Genomic DNA, 24,922 nt, shown 5'->3' with positions numbered 1-24,922 from the left:
GCAACACTATGATTATAGGTTACCTGTTTCCACGTACCTTAGTTTCTAAACTGTTGGCTTAAGCTAAGCTAAGTTATATAGTGGCTTAGTTGACATAATGTTTGTCTACTTAACACCCACGATGTGTTAATCATAATATATATATAAGCTGATAATTAAAAATTGCCTCCATTTTTATATATTTTAAGCTTACTATATCGTTTTATAAACTAATAACAATACTGCTTTACTGCTCTAATATTTCTAATACCTATTGATTATCTATGTTTACCAAAGACCATGCTGAATATAACCCTACCTAAATTATAAAGTACAGCATTGTCTCTGGTAACGATACACCCATCTCTTTTACTCATACGGTTTTTACGCACGTGCGACAGGAATGGAACGACTACAATTTAAGGTGGAACGACAGCGACTACGGCGGCGTCAAGGACCTCAGGATAACACCGAACAAGCTATGGAAACCAGACGTTCTTATGTACAACAGGTAACGGAATGTTGCATGCGTGTTTATTGATCTATTAATTATATTACCTTGCAGTCTTCGCAATGGAATTGGTAATTATATGTAGTTAGATTAATATGTTACATTTTTGGTGTAATTTTGTTTTTCCAAAACGTAATGATTAATTTAAATAATTTAAATTAAACTAAACACTATAAAAAAATAACACTTATTTTTTATTTTGAATGCATATTAAATCTTATTATTTTTAAACGAAATTGTTTGTCTTGAAGAATATTTTATGCTATAAATAGTATATATGTATGTGTATTTATTATATTATAGTGTAAATAATAAGTACCTAATATTATATTCTCAAATATTTAATTGCAATAACATATTTTTTAAATATGTCATCAAGAGTACGTTAGCACACACACACTCTCTTCTATAAGCCCTTCCCTAAGCTCGTAAAGTATTTACCGTAATAGTCCCTGATTGGCGCAATAAGACGCAACTGTTAGCTGAATCTTTATGTATTTTCGCGAACGTAACGTTAAATTTTGCCATAAAAGTATACTCAGCATTGATCTTTATTACAGTTTAACTTTCAATGTTATGCTGCGATAACGCGTAGGCATTTCGAATTTTCGCGTATTTACGAGAGGATTATAGCAAGTGTAGGGAATTATTGAAAAATTGTATATGAGAAATGTAAACATTTTTATTCCATTGTAGAAGTTTATGTATGTTTGCGACTCTTTCACGAAAAAACTACCTATTTGACGGATTTCGATAAAACTTTATAGTAATATAGATTAAGCATGAGAATAACACATGAGCTTTAAAAGTAGGTACTTAGTTGTTTTTGCTAATGGGTTCGTCAGCGGGTGCAACCGCGCGGCGCAGCTAGTATTCTGTAAAGTGGAAAATAGGAAAAATGCCGCGACTCTGACATACCCTCAATATAAAACAATGACCTAGCAATACAATACGACGTGTGTATTTCTTATTTTAATAGCATTAAGAATTCTAAATATTGTTAAAACAATAAAAAGATCTTTAGAGGTCGCTGCTTCAAGATCTACTCTTTTCTATAGCATTGTTTATTTAAAATAACAGTACAAATATGTCTTTGCTTTTTTTCTTATTTTTTATAAAAGCCATAAAATAGTCTATGTTGCCTTATGTTTGTATATTTCTTACTCTGGAAAGAACTCCTTCCAGACTTAAATAAACATGTTTTACATTTCATATAAGTATTATATTCCTAATGATTAATTTCAAAATGTACAAAAATTTTCAAGACATTTTTGTAGAGAAAATTTTCCGTTAAGGAATATAGCAAGTGATTCGTGGAAACCTTCTGAGTAATGGATAGAATGAAGCTATTTGAAATTGAATTCTATTACATTCAGTTTAAGGTTTTATATTTAAATAACATTTATTTGAAGTGCAACTAAATTGCTCTAGGTTTTATTTGTTATTTGCATTTTAAATTGGAACACAGGATATGAAAAAAATAACCAGGAAGTTAGTGTAGGTATGGTGCATGTATGTATCGTATTACCAATTATTTTATCATAAAAAGTTCTCTAAAAATAACAAGTAAATGGTTTGAACGTTAACAAAGACTTGAATTTTGTACCATTTTTTTCATAGTATACAGTAGTATGTTATGCTAAAAAACATAAAGCTTAAAGAAATAAACTTGTTAGTACAAACAATTCTTTAAAAACAACCTAATTTGGTATTTTGTAAGTTTTCAGTTTGGGGTCGCCTGTAAAATGTTTACATATTCTTATCTCAAATGATTGCAATGAAAGGTCTGGCTGGTCGCCAGTTACATGGCGATAAACAGGTTAAAGTTCTAGACGGTAAACAAATATGCTATCCAAATGTAAATCTTACTTTAAAAAATTGTAAATTGTAAATTTGATTTAAAAAAATAATTAAACGTAAAATCAAAAATTCACAAAATAACCATCATTTGAATTGACTGGATGCTTTGAAATATTTTTAATACGTAAAAACAACAAGTAATAAATCAAGTAACGACTGCATTTAATTTAGCAATTAATCTATAATTAGTTATTATTTAATGTGATAATAAGCCGCAACCAAAGTTAGACTAATTAAGAGAAAATTATAAATGTTTCTTATCAAAGTAGCGATCAATCTCACTGTTCTCGATCATCAAACTCTTTAACGTGGACTATTTTTTAACAAACCGATATAATGCCCAATGAGACGGTGGCAGAATAATAGCATATCTTTTCTCTCTTTGTAGCTATAAATTTTCAGTTGCACAAGAATAAACAAAGAACACTAAACCACGGTTTCAAAAACAACATAATTCTGGATATAATCCGCTCCCCTAGTCACACTAATACAGGAATATTGCAAAAATATGGCTGCACCTCTTGGCAACCAACCGAGATTTCAACATTTAAATTATATTTTAAACGTAGGTACTTAATGTTATTAGCAAATTGGAGAGTCGCCAGAACACTGTGTATTATTCAATTATATATGCTATTTATGATTTAGCTTCAAATTAGAGTTAAGTGCTTTTCAGCAAACCAGGAAAGCACTTATTTCGGCTAAGAATTTGGGAACTTAATATAGGTCATAGTTCTAGTAATTTAAGGCAGGTTTATGAATGTAATGCTTAAAATCGTTTCTAAAAGTTATAATCATGTTTAATCTATACTTAATATTATAAAGCTGAAGTGTTTGTTTGTTTGTTTGAACGCGCTAATTTCGGGAACTACTGGTCCGATTTGAAAAATTCTTTCGGTGTTAGATAGCCCATTTATCCAGGAAGGCTTATAGGCTTATATATATCATCACGCTAAGACCAACATGAGCACTGAGGGTAAAACCGCGGAGCACAGCTAGTTTAATATAAGTACTCTATCAGTTTTTCTCACTGAAAGTTAAAAATTTTTTGTTCCGTATCACACCAGACCAAGGCACCAGAATGCCCAAGTGTAAAATAAACACAGTATCGGGTAACAGAAACCAAAGCTGTTGGCATAAGCGTTGTAAAAGCCAATCTAAAAGCAATCAACTTTGATAGACGCAACGCTTGAAATTACAATGACAAAGTAGTAAATAAATATAAGTTGAACGTAAAAAACGTTGTAGAGACGGATTTAATTATATTTTTTTAAATATTGCGAGTCTTTTTTCCTTTTTATTGAGCAGTTGTCATATTTTTTACTGATCGAATTTATTTAGCAGGTGATAAGTCTTCTAGAAAGGACTAAGAAGTTATTTTTGTCTCGTCTCTTGATAGGATAACCTTCGTTTATACGCTTACTGACTCTTAAACTAAAAAGGCGAAAAACTTAAAATATTATTCTTTAAAATTTCGGAACTCAAGTCAGCTAATTATACGAATATTTCTACAAAAGCTCGAACAATGAATGAAATCTTGGCTAAGTATTGGTTTGGAATTTATACTGTAATTGTAGATTTCGTAAGCGAGCCTTTGAATAACTTCCAGATTTCTGTAATAGGCACCTTGTTTACTGTTCTTCTGTTGCTTGAGACGCTACTCACACTGATGTGTAACACTGTTGAAGATTAGAGAATTACAATTTTAAATACGTTTTTAATTTAATGATATGTTGTTAAATAACGAATTGTAGCTAGATGTATTAAATAGAGATTTACAAAAATAAAATCTTTAAAAATGTTTGGTTCAATTGCGATTAATTTCTTATGTATGTATTTAGTAATTATTTTTTTTATCTATTAGCTATATTATAAACCGCACCAACGAAAAAAAAATTCTAAAATTATAAAAATCCTTATCTTAAATTCTAATAATTATAATATTCAAAAGTAACATAATCAAGCGAAATACTGACTTTTTTTTCTTCTAAGTATATAATAAACTCAAAAATAATAGTCCACATCCACGATTAAATCTGTCAAAATTAATAACGCACTCCCATACAATTCACCCAGTCACACAGTCATTGAATCAACAAACGACAGCGATCCATCACAGTGCTCGACTGCACTTCCACCAGGAACCGCGGTGTGACAGGCGCCCGTTCTGGCTCGGTGCCAACTCGACGTGGTTCCCAATTCGCGGGAACTCACTCTTGTTAAGTGCGCGCTGATTTCACACGCCCTATTGTTTATTTATTTTCTCTTTTGTTACGCATTTTCACTGATTGTAACACTAGATACTTGGCCCTGCTTTGCTTGGGTAACTCGAGAAAACAAAAAATTGACGATGTGGAAGTCTAATCAACGCAAAATTGGAAAAAAACAAAATCTTACTTTCTTAGCGGCGATAGGAGAGGCGTATGTTCAGCAGTCGATAATTAAGGGCTGATCATGAGATGATGATTTATTTAACGTTATAATTGAATTTCTATGTTTTGTTACACACGTTGATGTGTTTGGAGTGGTTAGGAACTTAGTCTATTGCGCCATAGCGTGGATTCTATCCGCACTTCTACGAATACGTTGTATTCTTTACAACCATCTGGTTGTCTAATATGTATGTATTGAGATTTGTATAACAATAATATGTATTTGTATATGAAAATATATAATAATATGTAGTATAAGTAATTTTATCATAAAGTATTTATAAAACAAATAATGATTAAACGTATCTAACCAACTTAACTGACATTAACATAAAAATAGAAAGTTTTTAAACATGAATGAATAGGAATTAGATTGTAAATGACTTACCAATTGCACTTGATATCATCTTAGCGAAACATAATATGATTGTAGAAATTACAAAATTATCTTATATTAAAAAAAATGTTATATTACTCGATATTAATCTTTATTTTAACAACAACAGAACAACATTTTAATTTATTATTAAACCTTAATTAAAAAATACAGATAAACCGCTTTGCTTAATTCCAATAATAACAAGCAACACACACTAACACTATTTCTTTCAGAGAATGTGACAGCACAGTAGGAGGTCAAGCCGATTTACGATTCTTGCTTCTAAAAGCAACAATCGTTTGCGAGGAATCCGACCTCCTACTCCGTGTTGCCACATCACTGTACACGGCTCCATAGTCGCTGATTTGAATCACCACACCCATTGTTTCGCTTATCAGATTACAAAATAACCCCCCAACAATCTGTATAAGCGAAGGAATGACTGATAAACGTCTAACCTAAATAATTCGATAAACATGTCCCTTAATACCGATATTTTTATCGAAATCCTTAAACGTCCCAGATAAATCCTGAGCACTAAACTTTAATTTAACGCTGATATTTCTTTTGCTTACTCACAATAAACATAGATGTTGTAAATAAATAAATTTTCCTTTCTACCAGCTTCCTTTAACAAGTCATTTATTTTATTGCTCAATCTAAAGCATTTTTCTTTGATGTTTTATCTTAAGTTTCTGGATTAAATTGTGCCCCGAAATTGCTTTTTAACCTCTATGTACCGTAGCTGTCACTTTAATAACTTAATTTATAAATGTATATCACAATAAATTGAGACCCTTTGTACATTATACGAATTAAATGGTTTGTTATTGATTAAAAAATCTCTTGGGTAACGATTTAAAAGGGACCAGAGCTCCGAATTTACTTAATTTATTCATTGAGGATTCATTTACAGGGAATTGCTTTTTAGGCGACGTCCAAAGTGTGCGACACATTTCATGTTTTTATTTTCACTGAAATATCATACGCCAATTTTGCTGCTGAAAATTTCAGCTGTACTCTGAATGAGAGATTTAATAAATGTACTAAAACTATAACAAAAAAGGAAATGCTAAATGTGGCCATATCTGCATGAGCAGACTCATTGCATCCTAAAGCGTTCCCTCCGAGGCACGCCATGTTTGCATGAATTATAAAGCCAGCTGGTACGAATCCTAAATTCAAATAGATTTTATGTAAGGATGTGTTTAACAGCGCTCATTTACATAAGAATAACATTCGCTATTCCGACGTCTTTAAGTTTCATCGAGAGTCTCGGTCTGGTTTTGCTTTCAGACATTCAACATATTGTGGTAATGTTACTCCTTTATAGGTACTATATATAGAATTATATAAGAATGCTTTTTGATATAGTGCTGATGAGGGTTTTGACGGGACGTACCAGACGAATGTGGTGGTCAGAAACAACGGCAGTTGCCTGTACGTGCCCCCGGGCATATTCAAGAGCACATGCAAGATAGACATCACGTGGTTTCCTTTCGACGACCAACACTGTGACATGAAGTTCGGTAGCTGGACTTACGATGGCAACCAGGTACTTGCCACTTTTAGGTCTTTACAAATATAATACTAGGGAAAATCCACGTTTAATGAGATTGTGCAATGACGTGGAAAATGAATATGCAAATGATGGATAATACCCCGAATTCAATGTTAATTTTGAAACGGGAAATAGGCTCGTCGCTAAAAAGATGCGAAAGAAAATATATTTGCGTATGTTGCTATATGAGTACTTTCTCTTTGAAATTTCATGCATATAAAAATCTAATTAATAAGCTCGGTGTACTAAAAAAATTCAAGCTTGTTATATTACGGTTTTCGCTCTTCGCCGTCTGTTTTTCTATCCTCGGCTCAGTGATTTCATCAGCGCACTTACATTTAGCGGCACTTGTATTTGTATTTCCTAATGAATTTAGATTATACCGCTTGAATGCGCGAGCTCCTATTTCCAACAGAGAAATTTAAATTTTTTGAAAAGATGTTTAGAATATTATCTAAAAAAGTTGAGTTTTGTATACAAAGTTATATAAGGTTTAGATAAAGTACCTCACGAATGAGTTAGGGTTGATAGATAAGGGAACCATGTGAGAAACCAGGATAATTTATATTATCCGGAAGTTCTGTATGTACTATTTTGCATGATGCAAAATTACGTCGACGTTAAAATATATTTTTATAGTCTAACTGCCACACGGTTGTACGATATGTATTTTTTAGATGCGTAGCTATTCGCAACCCGTATTGTAATATTTGTAATAGAGCTTTTTTTTTATCGACATAGAACTTGTATTTTAGTTCCCTCGTTTTTGGATTAAAACTGATAATTTCCCTCCTGAAGTGTGTTGATGTCTTTTACGTGATTATTTTTTGTTTGATGTGTTTGCTTATTGTTACACTTTGCCGTATGGCAGGGAACTGGACCTATCTAGTTGAAGAGCATGATTTTTTTAGATTACTCCTAGCACGTTTGATTTATGGTTCTCACATATCCCTCAGTTAAAATTGTATGAAACAAAATGATGTGATAGAATGGCATGGTAGTTGCACGATTTCCTCAATATAGATTTACCTATGTTTGGTAAATCTGTATTATGGGTACGTGTGTAGATCAGGTTTAAAATATTTTTACTATAACAGTTGGATCTGGTGCTCAAAGATGAATCGGGGGGTGATCTATCAGACTTCATCACAAACGGCGAGTGGTATTTAATAGGTAAGAGTGATATTATGTTCCCTACGGTAATTTTTTTACAGTTTCTCTTTATGATAAATTTTGTGACAAAAAAAAAGTGTCATCCTATTAAGCACTATTTGGCAGGAGAAAATCTTACGGGTTTGCGTCTTAATCCTGTTAATGTTATAAAATTTCAAATGTTAATTTTAAATATTCACTCCTATTGGCAGTAATGTAATGACTAATTCTATGACTGATTACTTCTATTGTGTTCTAAGATATGATGTAAAATTCTTCCCAGGAATGCCAGGAAAGAAGAATACAATAACATACGCGTGTTGCCCAGAACCATATGTGGATGTGACGTTTACAATAATGATTCGGAGAAGGACTTTATACTATTTCTTCAATTTAATTGTACCGTGTGTCCTTATATCATCTATGGCTCTCTTGGGCTTCACATTACCACCAGATTCAGGAGAAAAATTAACGTTAGGTGAGTCACGTCTAAAAACTGTAATCAAGCTTCTTATAAGCTTTAGCAAATGGCACAAGATTTCTGATCAAAGTCGATGATGTTGGTGTTTTGGACCTGTATGATTGGGATTCTGAATAGAAATAAATGTTTTTAGACTCTTAGATGTTTCATTTTAATTTTTTCTTGGATACTACCAACAGGTGTGACGATTTTATTGTCGTTGACTGTATTTCTGAACCTGGTTGCTGAAAAGATGCCTACTACATCGGATGCAGTGCCTCTTATAGGTATCGCACTGTAGTACATCAGTTTTATACGCACGCTGCTACTTATTTCATATTCGATTATGCTATAACTTTTAAAATAAAAGAAGCTCAATCTGTTAAAATTCGGTCACAGAGCAGGAACTTACCGGTTCTTATATTAAATGTTTGATATTTTTTGTAGAAGTCCAAAGCGAGTTTTAAATGATTTATTAATATTTTTGCCAGATTAAAGCAATTTTGAGAGCAGCGTGCGTTCACTGTGCTATTTGCACTAGATTTTGTTTTATCGTGTGACTGTGCTAGAGATCCTACTAATTACTCCCTTGACATATGAGATCTGCCATCTAGATACACATTCGTTCTGAACACCATCATCATCACAGAATACGGTGTAGCGAGCGACTCGGCGAAGGATGGGAACTGGAGAGTTGTGTGATTAGAGGGAAGCCACAGAGTCGAAGGCGGTTAACCATGTGTTTGATTTCAGGAGTCACTATTCTTCTCTCGCTGACGGTGTTTCTCAACCTGGTTGCTGAGACTCTGCCGCAGGTCTCCGACGCAATCCCTTTGTTAGGTACACTACCCACGCCTTACCACGATCGATCCCCTCCCGTTTTCCCCCCATTTATTTTCACTTTACCTTCATCATTTTATGTTTTGTTGTCTCTTTTGTTTTCGTTTATCTGAACTGTCAATCATTTTTCCTTCCATTTAAACGAAAATTAAACAATATTTTAAAACATTACAAGGAGTAAAAGTTTCGATTATTGATCCTTTGTGGAATATAAATGGATATGTTAATTGAATATTGGATACAATTTTCTATATCAAATTAAATGAGGTATCGCTTCGCTTGTGTTAACTGTTATAAAATACTATATTTATATATCATATTATTGTTGACCTTACCAAGTAAAGTGCAGCTTTTTTATTTTTGTCTATTATAATATTCAAGTTATTTTTTTAAATTTTTTGTTTGGAGTTTTGAGTAAATCTTGGAATCGATTTCGTGGTCCTATTAATATTTTGGTCTAAGTTGTTTAATTAAATTCCGATAATTTTTCGTGCCTTTATTTTATACTTTTAGTTAATATTAATTTTATTCGTAACCTAAATTACCTATAAGAATTTCATTATAATTGGTTCTGAACTAACGCTCCTAATTTATTTTCATTTGCAATATTCGAACAATATTTTTATGCATGGCATGCGATCTTTGGTATATTTTTCTTGCACTTTGAGCTGTAAAGGTAAGTAACACGTTTTCGTTTTCTTTTCATGTTTTGTATATTTGATGTAAATTGTAATTGTAACTATTTAATGTACGCAATCGATTCCAGGATATTTGTGTTGTGGTTTGGGCGCTGCGTTGAAAAACATTTTTTCTTCTGCAATATAGATACTTGGAGGGCAGATTGGTCGGAATATTCGTTTCTTTACTCTTCCTTTAAATTTCAACAACTAAACAGTACTATAAATATGAAATTAAAATATTCCCTTAAATAGTTTCTGCATGATTGTTTTTTTTTGTTTATGATTTTACTTGAGCCCTGTACCGACTCTGCACACATACAGAAAACGGGTGTAAATTCCAGAGGCGCTATAGAACCGGGGGAGTAAATGTACAATAAAGAGTGTCCTTGTAGATTTTATTTGTGATAGATTATTTGATCTTTGCAGGTGTTACAATTCTCCTGTCGCAAACTGTTTTCTCTCTATTGGTGGGGCACGTCATCACTAAAACGTCAGAGGCGATCCCCCTAATAGGTGAGAAGCGGGTGTTTGCTTTAAAAAATAAGTTAAATAAAACTAATATTTCTTCTAAAACTCCTTCTAAATTAATATTTTTCGATGAATGGGTTGTGAGGAAATCGCCTTGCTTCATTTTTGCACACTTTTCTTCTTTGTAAAGAGTTTCCTCAGCTCATTCTCGAAGCATCTAAAGAATAAATAGAAAGCAACGTCTTGCTTGATTGATTTCAGATTACGCGGATTTATATTTCCTTCAACTTCTTTTTTATTGTATTAGATCCCAAGTCTCTATGATTGGTCTGAACTCTATGCTTAAGACTATCGGTAATTGCATTTGATTCGCGCCGAATAGCTACTAATCTTAGTCGATTGATCTCGCCAAAATTATATCTTCTTGTAATGTATTAAAATAATCTTACTCATTATCTCTTCATACTCGCCCATTCATAGACTTTACGATAATAATCTTGTCATCTATCTTTCACAATCAAAGTCGAGTAGAGTTATTTCGGTGACTACTGACGTCAGATAACAATGAGCATGTTTATAATTAAAACGAAGAATAAAGCACAACTCTCCTAATTAAACTTATGCTAATAAGCTTTAAATATGCAGGAATGGTTTTGCTTGTAGATATATAAAACTGGTTGAAGTTAAATAGCGGTTTAAATCAACTAAGTGAATGCGGGTAGGGGGCCCAGCCTCCAAGTATCTGGTCTCGACGGGTTTCACCATCAGCCTGTGGTCCCTATAAATAAGTAAAGTTAATTTTAGCGTTTTGTCACAGGAAACTATATTTCTTTGCTTGATATTTGTTTTATTGTTTGCTAATCCTTTTATTACTAGTTTTATGTTTGTGTTGTTTGATTTTTTTTCTATTAAATGAAGGTCTAATCTTTATAGACGTTGTAATTACGTATTGGAATAGCTAAGGCCTTTCATGTAAGTCCTTAGTATATTATGATAAACTCCTACAATTAAATGCACCGTTGGTTAAAATGTAAGGTTCAACAAGTTTGTTTTAAAGTTTCTTTTCAAACACTAATTACCTTCTTTAAGAGCATGATAAGTACTTGCATGGCAACTCAACTTGATATGATATAGAAAATTCTTCATAAATGTAAATAAATTAAATATTAAATGTGTCATAAATTCTTTTATTCCTTTATAACTTGTAGATTTAATTTGACGCTACCATTTTTGTAGTTTAAGAGAAAAAATGATAAAATTTAGTTTTCAATCGATCAAGTAGTTTTTTGTTAGTTTATTATATGAGTACAGCGATTGTTTCAATGGCAGGAACATACTTCAACTGCATAATGTTCATGGTGGCATCGTCAGTTGTATTGACGGTAGTGGTGTTAAATTACCACCATCGGACGGCAGACATACATGAAATGCCACAATGGGTAAGATATTGAAATTATTAAATATTCCGAAAAGTTTGTAAATAAAATAAATATCTAAATAATAAAATTGTCATCTTCCCATATTAAAAGTCAATAAACAATATAACAAAAATAAGATAAATAATTCTTAATCAAGTGACATTGGTGTTAATATTTTATAATCTAAAATTGACAATTTTGGTACAGATAAAAACAGTGTTCCTACAATGGTTGCCGTGGATCCTGCGCATGTCGAGGCCGGGCAAGAAAATAACGAGAAAAACAATAATGATGACCAATCGAATGAGAGAGTTGGAGCTCAAGGAACGTTCCTCAAAATCTTTGTTAGCAAATGTGCTCGACATAGATGACGATTTCAGACATGTGCCTCCTCCGCCGAATAGTACTGCTTCGACGGGAAATCTGGGACCTGGGTAATTTTAGTTATAGTGTTAAATACGTTTAGGAACGTTTATTTTATGACTAGGAAAATGTTTATTGTTCTATATTTTGAAGGTGGCATTGATATACTTACTACAACAGTAATTCTAAGAATTTACTCATCCTTTCTATGTTTGGTGATTTAAGCCAAATTTATGGTAAACACAATTTTAGTAAGGATGGAGATGTATCGCACAGCTATTTACAACTATTTTTAAAATCTGTGACTCATAAAACTATTTAGAAGCTTCATATCGTGCAAAAACAAAGTCTAAAAGTGGCAAATCGGCAATTTCTTCCGTTCTTTACCTGCTTAATGTCATTTCATCTTCGGAATCTCTAATTACTAAATCCCTTCCCTTCCCCACTCTTCTCGAAACTTCTTACTTATTTATTCTTCTTAACAGCTGTTCAATATTCAGAACGGATTTCCGCCGGTCCTTCGTGCGGCCATCCACGATGGAGGACGTGGGGCTCGGCGGCCATCACCGGGAGCTGCATCTTATACTGCGGGAACTGCAGTTCATCACCGCGAGGATGAAGAAGGCTGATGAGGAAGCGGAGCTGATCAGTGACTGGAAGTTCGCGGCTATGGTTGTGGATAGGTGAGTGGTAGATTAGTAGGGTAGTAAAGTTTTTAGTGCTTATAGGTGTTAATGAAATGGCATAAAATGGTTAGAATTTAAAGATGTATTATAGATGTTTGGAGATTTATTCGAAGATAATGATAATATGACTCTAACTGACCTTAATGTGGGATAATAAAGATTGATCGGAGAATTTGAAGCTTTTAAATTTTTTGCAAAATGTAACCAAGTATTCAGTATTTTAATTGCTCAATATTTGCTGATGTAAAGTTTATTTCGTCTTAACCAAAACTGTAAAGTTAGAGAATAGTGTATACTGAAAACTTTTAATAATAATATATCTGACCGTCATGTGCAAACTGTGACAGTGCAATGGAAAAAATTATAGTTAAAAGAATTTTTTTCCTATGTCATATCTATATCTTCCTATGTCTGGCAGTTTAGGCTGTTAAAATATAACATATTCTTCCCAGATTTGTCTTTGTATTTTTGAGACCTGCCAATTATTTGTCTGGTATTGTTACCGCAATTACATATATACATTTTTTTTCTCCCACAGGTTCTGTCTGTTCGTGTTCACGATGTTCACAATCATCGCGACGGTGGCCGTGCTGCTCTCCGCGCCACACATCATCGTACAGTAACCTTACTGTGTGATGCGTGGCTCGGAGTAGCAAGGGCAGTGGGCACTGGGGCAATGATGTTATGAGTAAAAATGTGTAGATTAAATAATAAAAAAAATTGTGAAAAAATGTTTGTTTGTTTATTTTAAAGAAAATGGAGTAGGGTCCTACTAAGTTAAAGAGAAAATCTTTACGAGGTTCCTCCTCGTATCTTTAGAGGAATTAGGAGGACCCGCTCTTTCGTAACTTAAATTAGATTATCTACATGAAAATTAAAAAAAAAAATCAATATAATTTGTTTCCTTCCCAATTTTATATAATACAGAGGGTCTTCCTAGGACATTAAGAGAAAAGCTGTTTCACGAGGACCCGCTTTTCCTTAAGTTGAAAGAGCTGATATACATGAAAATTGAACTAAAATTAGATTCATGCAAAAAGACACAACTGAAAATCTGGCTAATTAGCCACTTAACAAAACTTCTGGAGCACTAATAACCAATCTACACCTTTTTACTTATAACATCATTGGTCCCAGTACTGGGGCAGATGGGTCCGATCGCAATTCTTCGAGAGAACTAATCTTAGTACCTACTAATTATACTGTACAATACTATTATTCTCAGATACGTGGTATATACGCACACGTCTCTTTATTCAGTCGAAAGACGGTAAATGTAAACTTAACGTTATATAGCGGAATTAAGGACAGCGTTATTATAAACGATTGTGATGTTGACTAGGAATTAATACAGATAATGTTGCGATTTGTTGATATATATTTCTAATGTCTACTCAAATAGTCGACCGTTTCGTTACTCGATTATGTTCTACGATACGGATTTTATAGGAATTGCATCATATTGTTAATCGATAAATCATGTACGCGTTAATGTTTCGGTATAATAATTCCTAAATGTTAATTATTGGAATCTAATGGGAATCAGAAATACTTCAATGTTTATTAAAGTAAATTTGGGATCATTGACGATGACATTACCCTAGATTAGTAATGTACATAAGCTAAATGATCGTAATAATATTGTTTAGACGATAGCTTACGAGTTAGAATGCGCTATAGGAAAATTTTATGCGGGTCGAAGTTACTTTGGTTCCATTATCTGAAATTGGTTGTTTGCGAAGGGATCGTTCGGATTTGGGTTAGCATTAGTTTAGGGATTGCGTTTAAAACTTGGAATTGCGCGGGAACCAGAGTCACGTTGGATCATCTCGAGACACAATATGTTCGTCATTCATCGACAGTTAAGGCCCCCGAGTAGGAATATCAATTTGGAAACGCTAATATATCGCTTCGAAGCACCGATTGGATGAGTTAAATTAATATTGCAAAATTAAAATGTTATTCGTCTGCGATCTACACCCTCGTAGGTCTCGGACTATCGGATAGCTGTAACTTAGCATAGTAGATATAGTTACGTACGAGTATAATATTGTATAATGAAATTAACATTTATTCACATCTTTGTCTATGTCCGTTCCTCGATTTCGCTCTTATAGGTGTCGTGATAGACTAGTTGTCGTGTCCCTCTTTATTAGATAATGATCATTTAAATTAAACTATAAGGAAGCTCACTAATTAGTGAATTAAATAGTATAAATTAACTCGTTTCAATGTGTTCTTAAATATGTGTGAGATTTTTGAAATGTTCAGATCGGATGTAACTTTTCTTGTTTTTATCTGTTGTATTGCCGTTTGATAGTTTCGTTTCACGATTCTGTACACTAGCTATTCTTCCATGAAACATTGTAATTTCATTAAGTCATACCGTTGGTGCTGAAACTATATCAAGATTACTAATTTCTTATTCTACGTATCTTATTATTAGATTTGTTATAATTTCGAGATTTCTACGTATATATTGTTATTTGTGATCACAACCGACGTTAATGGAAAAAGATGTTGAAAAGGTACGATGAATAGATTTATTAGTGCCAAATTTTAGGACTTATAAATATCGTTTAAGTTCGATTATAGGTGATTAAATAAATCATAAAGTTGAGAGATTTATTGTAAAAAATAATTTAAAAGAACGAAATAGTGTCTTTATTAATATAATTTAACGTTAATGTTGAGAAGGCATTGGGTCGCGTCAATCGGCGAATCAGCCAATTTTAAAAGCTTAGTTAATTAAATATTAATGAGAGGTTGTGAGACATTTATAAAGCCTATTGATGGCGTTCCAATGTTTGATAAAATGTAAATTATAAAACGAGTAGAATTGTTCTACAGTAAAAGAAGTAAATTAAGAAAATCATAATAAACAGCCTGCTTAGGACCGGGTTTTACTAAACATTGAAATAACATAAATAATACTTCATCTGCAGTTTACTTTACGCCTTAGTTTCTTGTACATATTGTCACACGCTTGTTAGCTACTGAAGGGAAATGACTAACTCCTCTATTTAAACAAACTACTGGACTTATTAGTTAGGTATCTCATAAGAGGTTAGTACTCTTAAATTAAGGAAATGAAGCTGCCATAAAAATAATTTAAAATAACGCTCGCATCAATCACATAGATAGGAACTAATAATAATTGTTAACGTAATAGTTCTCAAGTCAAATATAATTTGTTTTCGATTTGATCAAAAGCGTTTTATTATGTTGCTTTTTCACTTTCTTGACACGAACAATTTCGGACCAAAACTTTGCAATTCGTTTAAACACTGCACCTTTTGCCCAACCGGAACTTAATGCTTTAAACTTGAAACAGGTATTTTGGACTCGTATTTTCTATTCTGAATTTCTAAGATATTGTAATCTAAGATATGAATTTTCGGTTTGATTTCATTCGTATTCACAGACTCCTAAACCGATTAACTCCTTTTAGACATTTGAAATTTCATCTCGCGTTTAATGCTGTTTATTTTCTAATCGAATATATCTCTGTCCTTTATATTGAGGGCACAATAGTAACTGATAAAGGAAAATCAAATATAGCGTAATCTTGCGGAACCTTTTCGACAATAGCACGTTATCTTCTCACGTCCTTTATGGAGCTGTTGCTATACCCACACACTCGTATTGTCTTTTACTTGATCAAATTGCTTGCTTTATTTAATATTATCGGGGTTTGTTATCAAATTGATAGTGTTTTCTACTGAGTAAAGACAAACAATCGGCTTTAGATTTAATCACGCTTCTATAATGTGTTTAATTTCGGTGTTTTTTCTTGTTAAGTTTTGATAATGATAGTCATTTAGAGCACGTTCAATGTTCATCCATTCATTGTACTACTTGTGCAAGATAATATGAGACCTAAACGTGGAAATGTCACATAAATAATGTTTGCTGTATTTCTTAAAGAGTTGAGTGATATATACCACAAATAGGTCTCATGATGTCGTACACAGATAGTAATTCCATATTGTGTTCCTGTGGCTTAACCATAGTCGAAATAAAAGAATTAATTAAAATACGACTGCAGGTAAGATAAACCGTTTAATGTAAGTTTGTAAAGCCCCTATGGAGGTTTTTATAATAGATGTCACTAAAGAAATAAAAATAAATTTGTAAAAAATATTTAAAACCAACGGGTAATACGGTTATTCGTTAAATTGATTATCGTAAGTAGAAATCGATTTGTATTAAACTAAAATTAAAGCAATCTGATTTATAATGATGTGTTTTATTTTCCCTTTACAATAATATAAACGAATAAGTGTACTAACCACAATTTACATGATACGAATAAAGCAAGATTATATAGACATTTCTTTTGTTTGATTTCTAAGTGTATTTGTAATTTCACAGAAACAACGCTTAAAAATTATTTGGTTATCGAAAAAACTAATACAGAATGCTTTACAGAATGTGTTTTTTACTAGACAAATAAGTAGGTAGTAGTTTTAACTAGATACAAAATGATTTCGTACATAAATGATTTTTCTTAATTCAAAAAACACAATACAAAATCACGATCCAAGTCCTGTGATCCGAGTCCAAATTTATTTCTAAGACCAAGTGTTTTATTGATGCGTATTTTCTAGTTTACTTTTCCATGAGTAAATTTCTTTATCTAGTAATTTTATTTCATTTCAATAAGTCTGTTAGAGCCAATAATTGATTTACTTGAAGCGTGAAAATTGAAGGACCAATAGTAGACGCACTAATGTTTTCAAGCTCTAACAAAGAAGGGGTATTTCTACGTTTAATATGTGTGTCTGTGTGTTTCTATATGGTATTGGAACTACTGAACGGATGAATCGATTCGAGTACACAGTCGATCAAATTGAAATTATTTTTATTGAAGTTTGGTAATAAAGATGCAAAGATATTTAAATCTTTTAACACTTATTTCAGAATACTAACATACTAGCTAACATAATAAATAATTAAGAATACAAAATGCTGGTTATGTGAGTATTTAAATTATTATTCTACATTTTTAGGGTTGTAGTGTAATTAAAGCTTCTTATAGATATAGTTCATGTTCACAAACAATCAAGTGTTCTGAAGTGTAATATTATAGCAATAACAACACAAGCTTAAATAATGACCATGCAAGGATGAACTTCAATTAATAGTAACGAAATGGTGGCTTATAATATGATTGTGAAATCTACACCTTATCATATGGAGACATTTATATTGACTTGTACCTAATAATAAGAGATAGACTTAACAGTTTAGATAACAAATTTAGAATTATTGAAGAACTTCAAAAATAATTTATGCAAATACTATTATGAATTTATAGAACACATCTACAAATCACACCTTCTATAACATATTTTTATCTAATGCTAATTTACCTGTAACATAAATAACCCTGTTTAGCTGATAATAATATCACAGTGGAAATCCCTCGCCTTGGTACACTCCATTGAGAGTAAATCGATCGAGCTATCCTGGCTGACATAGATTCAACCAATGGGAGAATTGCCCGGGAAACGAAAATTCAGCTGCCATGGCGTTTGAAACATTTTACTATGAAACCTGCTTGGTTTGGGACCTTTTTCGTTGTGAAAATTTTATTTAATCTGTGGTTTCATTGTTGTAGATAATTACATATTTGTTACAATAAAATCGTTTTTGATTGTATAAGTTAAATAATTTTAATGATTGTTCGTTTTTAAAAGATAATAAAATCATTCGAAAATATTTACTTCCCTATTCTATTATTTTAATAATTGCTGTAGTTGGAAACATAAAAATTAACAGTCATTAAATAGAGCTTTGAAAGCGTTTATTTTTATAAAAGAACACACATATTGTATTATGTGTAGAAAAATGGTTAATTATTTCAAATACAATTAACTTTAATATAAATTTCATAGTCATTTTAATTAAGGCGCCAAATTCAATTATTTCGTTCAGTGTTAAAGCAATATACATTTATTTAATGTCGTTTAAATTTATCAGTTAATATTAACAAGCTTAAATTGGATTTTAAAACTGATAAAGTATTATAGGTAATTTTGTTGTCTTTTTCTGCCAACGGGTAAAATGTGGGAACAGTTTCAAGTAATTATCTCAAGATAAGTGATATTCTGATATTTCTATTTTTATTATCAACCTAACGCATCTGATTCAGGAATATTATAATGTATGAGGATATTTGAATAATTGTTTCGAATGAGTGCACATACATTTTGTATAGGTACCTGTAACGTCTGGTCTACGAATGGTGAGAAAATTATTTCCTGATAATCTAGAGGCCTTAGAGGATATACCTTAATTGATTATAAAATATTTTTAACGATACAAATATTGATTGATAACCAAATATAATATTTGACCACAATATTAAAAAAAACTTAGGATTTCTGGACAGCGCTATTCATTTAGCAGTTTTCTACCTACGTGATATTTTCTGAAGCAACACTCTTGGAAGTTAAGGCGTTACCCGGCAATTTCGACTATGTTCAACCTCTATAAAGTCTGGTACAACATAAAGCACAATACCGAAAAAAATATATAAAATAGGATGGTCTTTGATCTTTAATTGCTCGCGAGGAATTTTTTCCAAAGTTAATAGATTTCTAGAAAAAAAATGTGCCGTGGTCATCGATTTTTCCGCAAATACTCTATAAACTTCGTAACCTGCTGACTTAGAGCTCTGAAAATTTTATGTTTAATAAATTATCAGTTACACAACAGTCCCTGACGAGGATATTTTGTTTCACTGATTAGTATCTTTTTAAATACAAAATGCGAGGAAAAAAGAAGGTGCAGCGGGAGAGGTTTGAGATCCGTCAAGTATGGTCAAGGTTATTAGCGCATGTATAAGCCTTAATTATTCTTTTGACAACTTCTATTTGACGTCCCCATACCTATACATAAACTAAACCGTTTATTTATTGGCTTCACATTTACTTGAGATTGGCAGTATTACTACATAATATAAAACAAAGTCGCTTTCTCTGTCCCTATGTCTCTATGTATGCTTAAATCTTTAAAACTACGCAACGGATTTTCATGCGGTTTGTTTTAATAGATAGAGTTACTCAAGAGGAAGGTATAATATATAATTTATTACATTTTAGACAAAGCGGGCGAAGTTGCGGGTGGAATGCTAGTATTCGATAAAGCTATTAATATAGAAAAGTAAGATGTAGAGCTGATTTTACTGATTAAACAGGAATTACTTTTCAAATACTTAGCTTAATTAGAAAGTAAATAAATCTTTTTTTAGCTATACTTAATATAGATTTTAGGCAAAATAACGCCGCGGGTTTTGTTTTGGTCTTAGCAACAAAAAAAAACAGAAGTTTATGGTTAGTCATTTTAAATAATAAACGTACGTCAATAGTTATAAGGCATATATTAAGCAAATACGAATACGCAATACCGCTACCTATATCACCTCTTTTGATTAAACCTGTGACAGCGCCTGAAGATTCTTATTACAATATAAAAAGCGCTTAAACCTGCCAGCGCTAGCGTTAGAAAATCAATTTTTGAATAGAACATTCTGGAATAATGAAGGCTAAGAGCGTATACGCACTATGCGGGTAGCCGCATTGCGGGTAGCCGTCCGGCTGACCGCAAGCACAATTATGTACGTAATATTCATTTCTATGCGCACTGTGCGGTCTGCGGTTACGTACATAATTGTGCTTGCGGTCAGCCGGACGGCTACCCGCAATGCGGCTACCCGCATAGTGCGTATAGGCTCTAATACGTTTTGCAAGGCAAACACGGAATATGTAAATCTGCGATGGTGGACTCAATGTGCAATATACGTAGCAAGAAATTGTTCTTGCATTTACATAACGTATACAAATTACTGTCTGTCTATGGTGCTGGTCTCAGCTTGATTTACTGTGAAAATGTTTTCCTGATAGCATTTCTGTAGAGGTAATGTATATTTTAATGTGAATGTTTGATCAAAGTTGGTGTGAAATGTTTCGTCAATTTCGAAGTACAAGGTAGTGTCCAAAATGCTGATCTTTATGCTTTTTTAAACGCTGCTAATTTATGGATAGTAGTTAGGTAAACACACGTTAATTGTACAATAATTGTGGTACCTATTCGTAATCCCTCGACAAGAATATATAGTTTTTAATTAACTGCTATACAGTGCACCAAAAATACCTTAAAACACTCATTTATGCTTTACTAGCGACCCGCCCCGGCTTCGCACGGGTGCAATGCTGATACTAAATACACTACAGAAAAATTGTGAACGTTGTATAGGTATAAAAATATAGCGGCCCGCTCCGGCCTCCGGCATCGCACGGGTATAAAATACATAGCCGGGCGGCCGCAAACGCTACGTCCTGCAATTTTTAAATCTGTAATATCTTCGAAAATATTCACTTAAATCATACGGTGTAAAGGGCCATATAGATCTATATTAAATGAACAATGTATCCATGGTATTTAATTGGTTAAGGATTAATGCTGTATTGGTTAAAATCGCTTCGAAAATTAGCCATTATTTGTCGTAAAAAGTAAATGACAAAAAAAAGTTATTGTGGGTTATCCATAAGAGATAGACATATACCATCGCGGACTTTTCTGTAGACCTTTTCAATGTGTATAATACTTAGTACATTATTTTGATAAAACTCGTAGGGTTCAGCCTGCGTTTGCAATGTAAGCGGAATAAATGTAATTTTTTACGACATCATATTAGAAACCTCAAAAATAACAGTACTTCTCCACTACTTAATGGATCTTATTATACATATAAACCTTCCTCTTGAATCACTCTATCTATTAAAAAAAACCGCATCAAAATCCGTTGCGTAGTTTCAAAGATTTAAGCGTACAAAGGGACATAGGGACATAGGGACAGGGAAAGCGACTTTGTTTTATACTATGTAGTGATTTAATATTATAAAACTGAATAGTTTGCTTGTTTGTTTGAACACGCTAATCTTAGGAACTACAGGGCCGATTTGAAGAATTATTTCGGTGTTAGTTAGCCCATTTATCGAGGAAGGCTAAAAGCTACATATCATCACGCTAAGACCAACAGGAGCGGAGTAATGCGGGTAAAACCGCGGAGCACAGCTAGTGTGCAAAATAACCTTTTCTCTTCTATTATTCCACAGCTAAAGTATTACTCAGAAATTCATTCTACCATCAAATAGATCGCTTCTCAAAATGTCTAGCACACATTCTGGTCACAAGTACTAGTATGAATTCGTATTGATAAATCGACGGTCATATGTAACTTGTGATGGAATGCGACTACGTGTTGGTCCTTTGCTATTCTTCATCTTTCAATTGTTGGAGTTTTGCTAGTGAATCTATGTTTTATTATTCTTATCAATATACTTATGTGATAAAATTACGTTCGTTTTATTTTAGAATGGCGGAAATCGGCGGAATAGGCGGTTTTTGAGGTTAATCTTCAGTTGCAAACATGTTGTAATCGTAGATAATTTTAAAAGTTTTGTGAGGATGTAGATGTAGCATGAGGTTTTGTATAGCAGCAAGCGACGTGACTTTTTTCTGGAAATTAAAAAAAAATACGTAGCATATTAATATTATTGTATAACAGAGTTCATGAAGTTTTAACACAACAACAAATGGAGTTGCTTATTCCCTCCAGAGCATAAAATATCTTTAAACCGCCAGGATATAAACCGGCCCGTTAAGGCTATAATTGACTGTTGGCAACACTTGTTACGTCTGGCAAGCCGCCATGTTGGATAGCTACAAGTGTAGCGGCATTTTAACATGTCTCTCTAGCTGTTGAAATCGAATAGCTCTTTGGCAATGTAGCTCTTTTTTCAAGAATGTTGTTGAAGTGAAACTTCTTTATCTCTGTCGAAAAAAAATTTAGTGTAAATTTTTTCGTTACGCGTGACATTTTTCCGTTACGCGCCATCTTTTTCTTATCCCTACCACGCCGTAAAGTTGCATATAGTAAATTATTTTTTGTAAAATAAGGTCACGCAGTATTTTTTTTTATTAGTTCTGCATCTTTATACAAACTATTACAAAAGGAGTTCATATTTTAAGAGGTAGACCTATATCTGAAACGGTAATTATAAAACCATAGAATATATACTTTAACGCGACATAGAACTGTAACTAAATTTTATAATACTTATAACAAGAAAGAGACATAATTCTTATAAGCTTTTTAATTTTCCCTTGTTAACAGTCTCTGTTGAGACCAGCGGCTTGTTTATATTAATTTAGCCAAGGGCCATATTATAGCCACTTACGGTTATTGTCAAAGAAATTTCCTCGCAATAATGAATCAAATTATAACGTTCTATAGATCCTGAAGAGAATTTTTAAGGATCGCTTTTCCTTATCATGCAAGGAATCAAAATCACATTATTTATACGGTCGATTGGGTGATTATATAAAGACGTGATATAATTATTATTAAGTTCTTAAAGTTCTCAACTAGGAGATTATTATTCCACGCCATTACATTAATCATACAATCGAATTCTATTATGCAGTTCAGGCTAGAAGCATAAAATGATTTTAATAAGAGCGTGAATTGAATAAAAACAAACAGCAATAAATATAATATTTCCTACACCTTTTTATATTACGTAGAGTAAATCCAATTAGTTTAATTAAAAAAAGGGCGTGGATGCCAAGCACACATTTCAGAAGTAAAATTTGTTTGGCAAGATTCAAACATACCAAAACCGTCGCCTTACTACATGACAGTATTGCCATGATGCCATGACCTTGAAATTTTACTCTCAACGCGCCTAAATAAGTTTTAGGTACTTCAAAAATTTCCAAGGAAGCATCCTTGTTTAACATGAATAGGTACCTATAAATCTGATCAAATCAAACACAATTAAACCATTTACGTGAAAAGTCCACAAAGAAATCTATCGGCTTTCATGAAAGACTTTGTCTTGGCTGTTGGTGGGAAACAAAGGGGTGTCGAACAAAAACTACCTTTCTTAACTCAGTCAGGTACTTGATCACTGTGACGTGAACTAGGTCAAGGAATTATTGCGGAGAAGATGGATGTTTAAGTTCGAAGGTGTCATGATAATTTAACAACCAGTGACGATAGAACCTTAACTTGTAGTAATTCTTATTGATAATTTTGTGATAATGATCCAAATTCTCTTCTAAAACGAGGCAAAAACTGTCTGGAGATAAAATAAAGATTGTTTGAAATATGCAGTTATTTATTATTTTTATGAACCAGAAAATAAGTAATCTATGGGGACGGTTCTATAATTCAATGTCCTTGCATTGTTAGTTTTGGGCTTTTATACATTATTAATGCAGATTGTAATGTCAGTTGAGTTTTTATAGGTGTATTTAAGTGGGGATTTTTTGTGTATTAAAACACTCTCCATACAAACGCCACAATCCGCATCTATTACTAGATAATAATCTAATAATTTAAATCTCACCTTAATACTATAAATAAAGAAAACACTAAAATACCAATCCAGCCAACATTCGATCGGATGAATTAGGTATGTACGACATAGCGTGGCCACGTCTCATCGTGTAAATTGGCCAAACTCACAAACTTTTAAACATAGTTCGACACAAATGTCACTAGAATGATATATGAGAGAGGTTCCTGTTGAATATCAAAAGGGAAATTTGAAAGAGTAAGAAAGTGTGAGGTAAAATAGTTCGACCGGTATTTCGATATTCATTCTATTAAAATTGTTGGTTGTCGGATTGAAAAAAAATGTATGCGTGTACTAGAGTACACACGTAAGAAGTGAAACTTCTTTATGACCTTTAAAATGTCACGAGTATGGCGTAACGCAAATAAGTCATGCGTACGGCGTAACGCAAAAATGTCACGCGTACGGCGTAACGCAAAGATTTTACACTAAATTTTTGTCCAACCCCGTTAAAAAAGTTTCACTTCAAAAAAACTCATAACATTCATAATATAGAATGTATTCTTTTCTATATTATATGTAGCAGTATAATTGTGTTCATTGAATTCCACGAAAACAGTAATCTTGTCTTAAAAAATCTTATAAACGTTTCTTGGAAAGGTTACCTACTACAGATTTGTACGAAAAATAAAATACTTTTGTTATTAGCAAGAATTAAAAGCAATTTCATGTTCTATAGTATACTGTAAGTCAATTCAAAC

At 32.6% G+C, this 24,922-nt stretch overlaps 1 protein-coding gene across 4 annotated transcripts in view; it reads left to right on the top strand.

The window, feature by feature from the left end:
- nAChRalpha6 (nicotinic acetylcholine receptor alpha6) overlaps positions 1 to 14,588 on the top strand; it is a 78,110-nt gene extending 63,522 nt beyond the window's left edge. For 2 of the 4 annotated variants that reach the window (XM_090103221.1, XM_090103222.1), the window contains exons 4-12: positions 381 to 490; positions 6,536 to 6,716; positions 7,820 to 7,895; positions 8,158 to 8,352; positions 9,088 to 9,174; positions 11,652 to 11,761; positions 11,948 to 12,174; positions 12,589 to 12,786; positions 13,328 to 14,588. In XM_090103221.1, the coding sequence (XP_089959347.1) occupies positions 381 to 490; positions 6,536 to 6,716; positions 7,820 to 7,895; positions 8,158 to 8,352; positions 9,088 to 9,174; positions 11,652 to 11,761; positions 11,948 to 12,174; positions 12,589 to 12,786; positions 13,328 to 13,412 (1,269 nt within the window). In that variant the 3' untranslated portion in view covers positions 13,413 to 14,588. Of the gene's footprint in view, positions 1 to 380; positions 491 to 6,535; positions 6,717 to 7,819; positions 7,896 to 8,157; positions 8,353 to 9,087; positions 9,175 to 10,280; positions 10,368 to 11,651; positions 11,762 to 11,947; positions 12,175 to 12,588; positions 12,787 to 13,327 lie in introns of all 4 variants that reach the window. The other 2 variants (XM_090103224.1, XM_090103223.1) reach the window with 2 other exon arrangements.
- Positions 14,589 to 24,922: the final 10,334 nt, after the last annotated feature.

Source organism: Colias eurytheme, chromosome 6, assembly GCF_061535395.1.
Source record: "Colias eurytheme isolate Ceu_HAF_F1 chromosome 6, ilColEury1 Martin Lab GWU primary, whole genome shotgun sequence".
NCBI lineage: Eukaryota > Metazoa > Arthropoda > Insecta > Lepidoptera > Pieridae > Colias > Colias eurytheme.
This window is presented reverse-complemented; position numbering and strand designations above follow the sequence as displayed.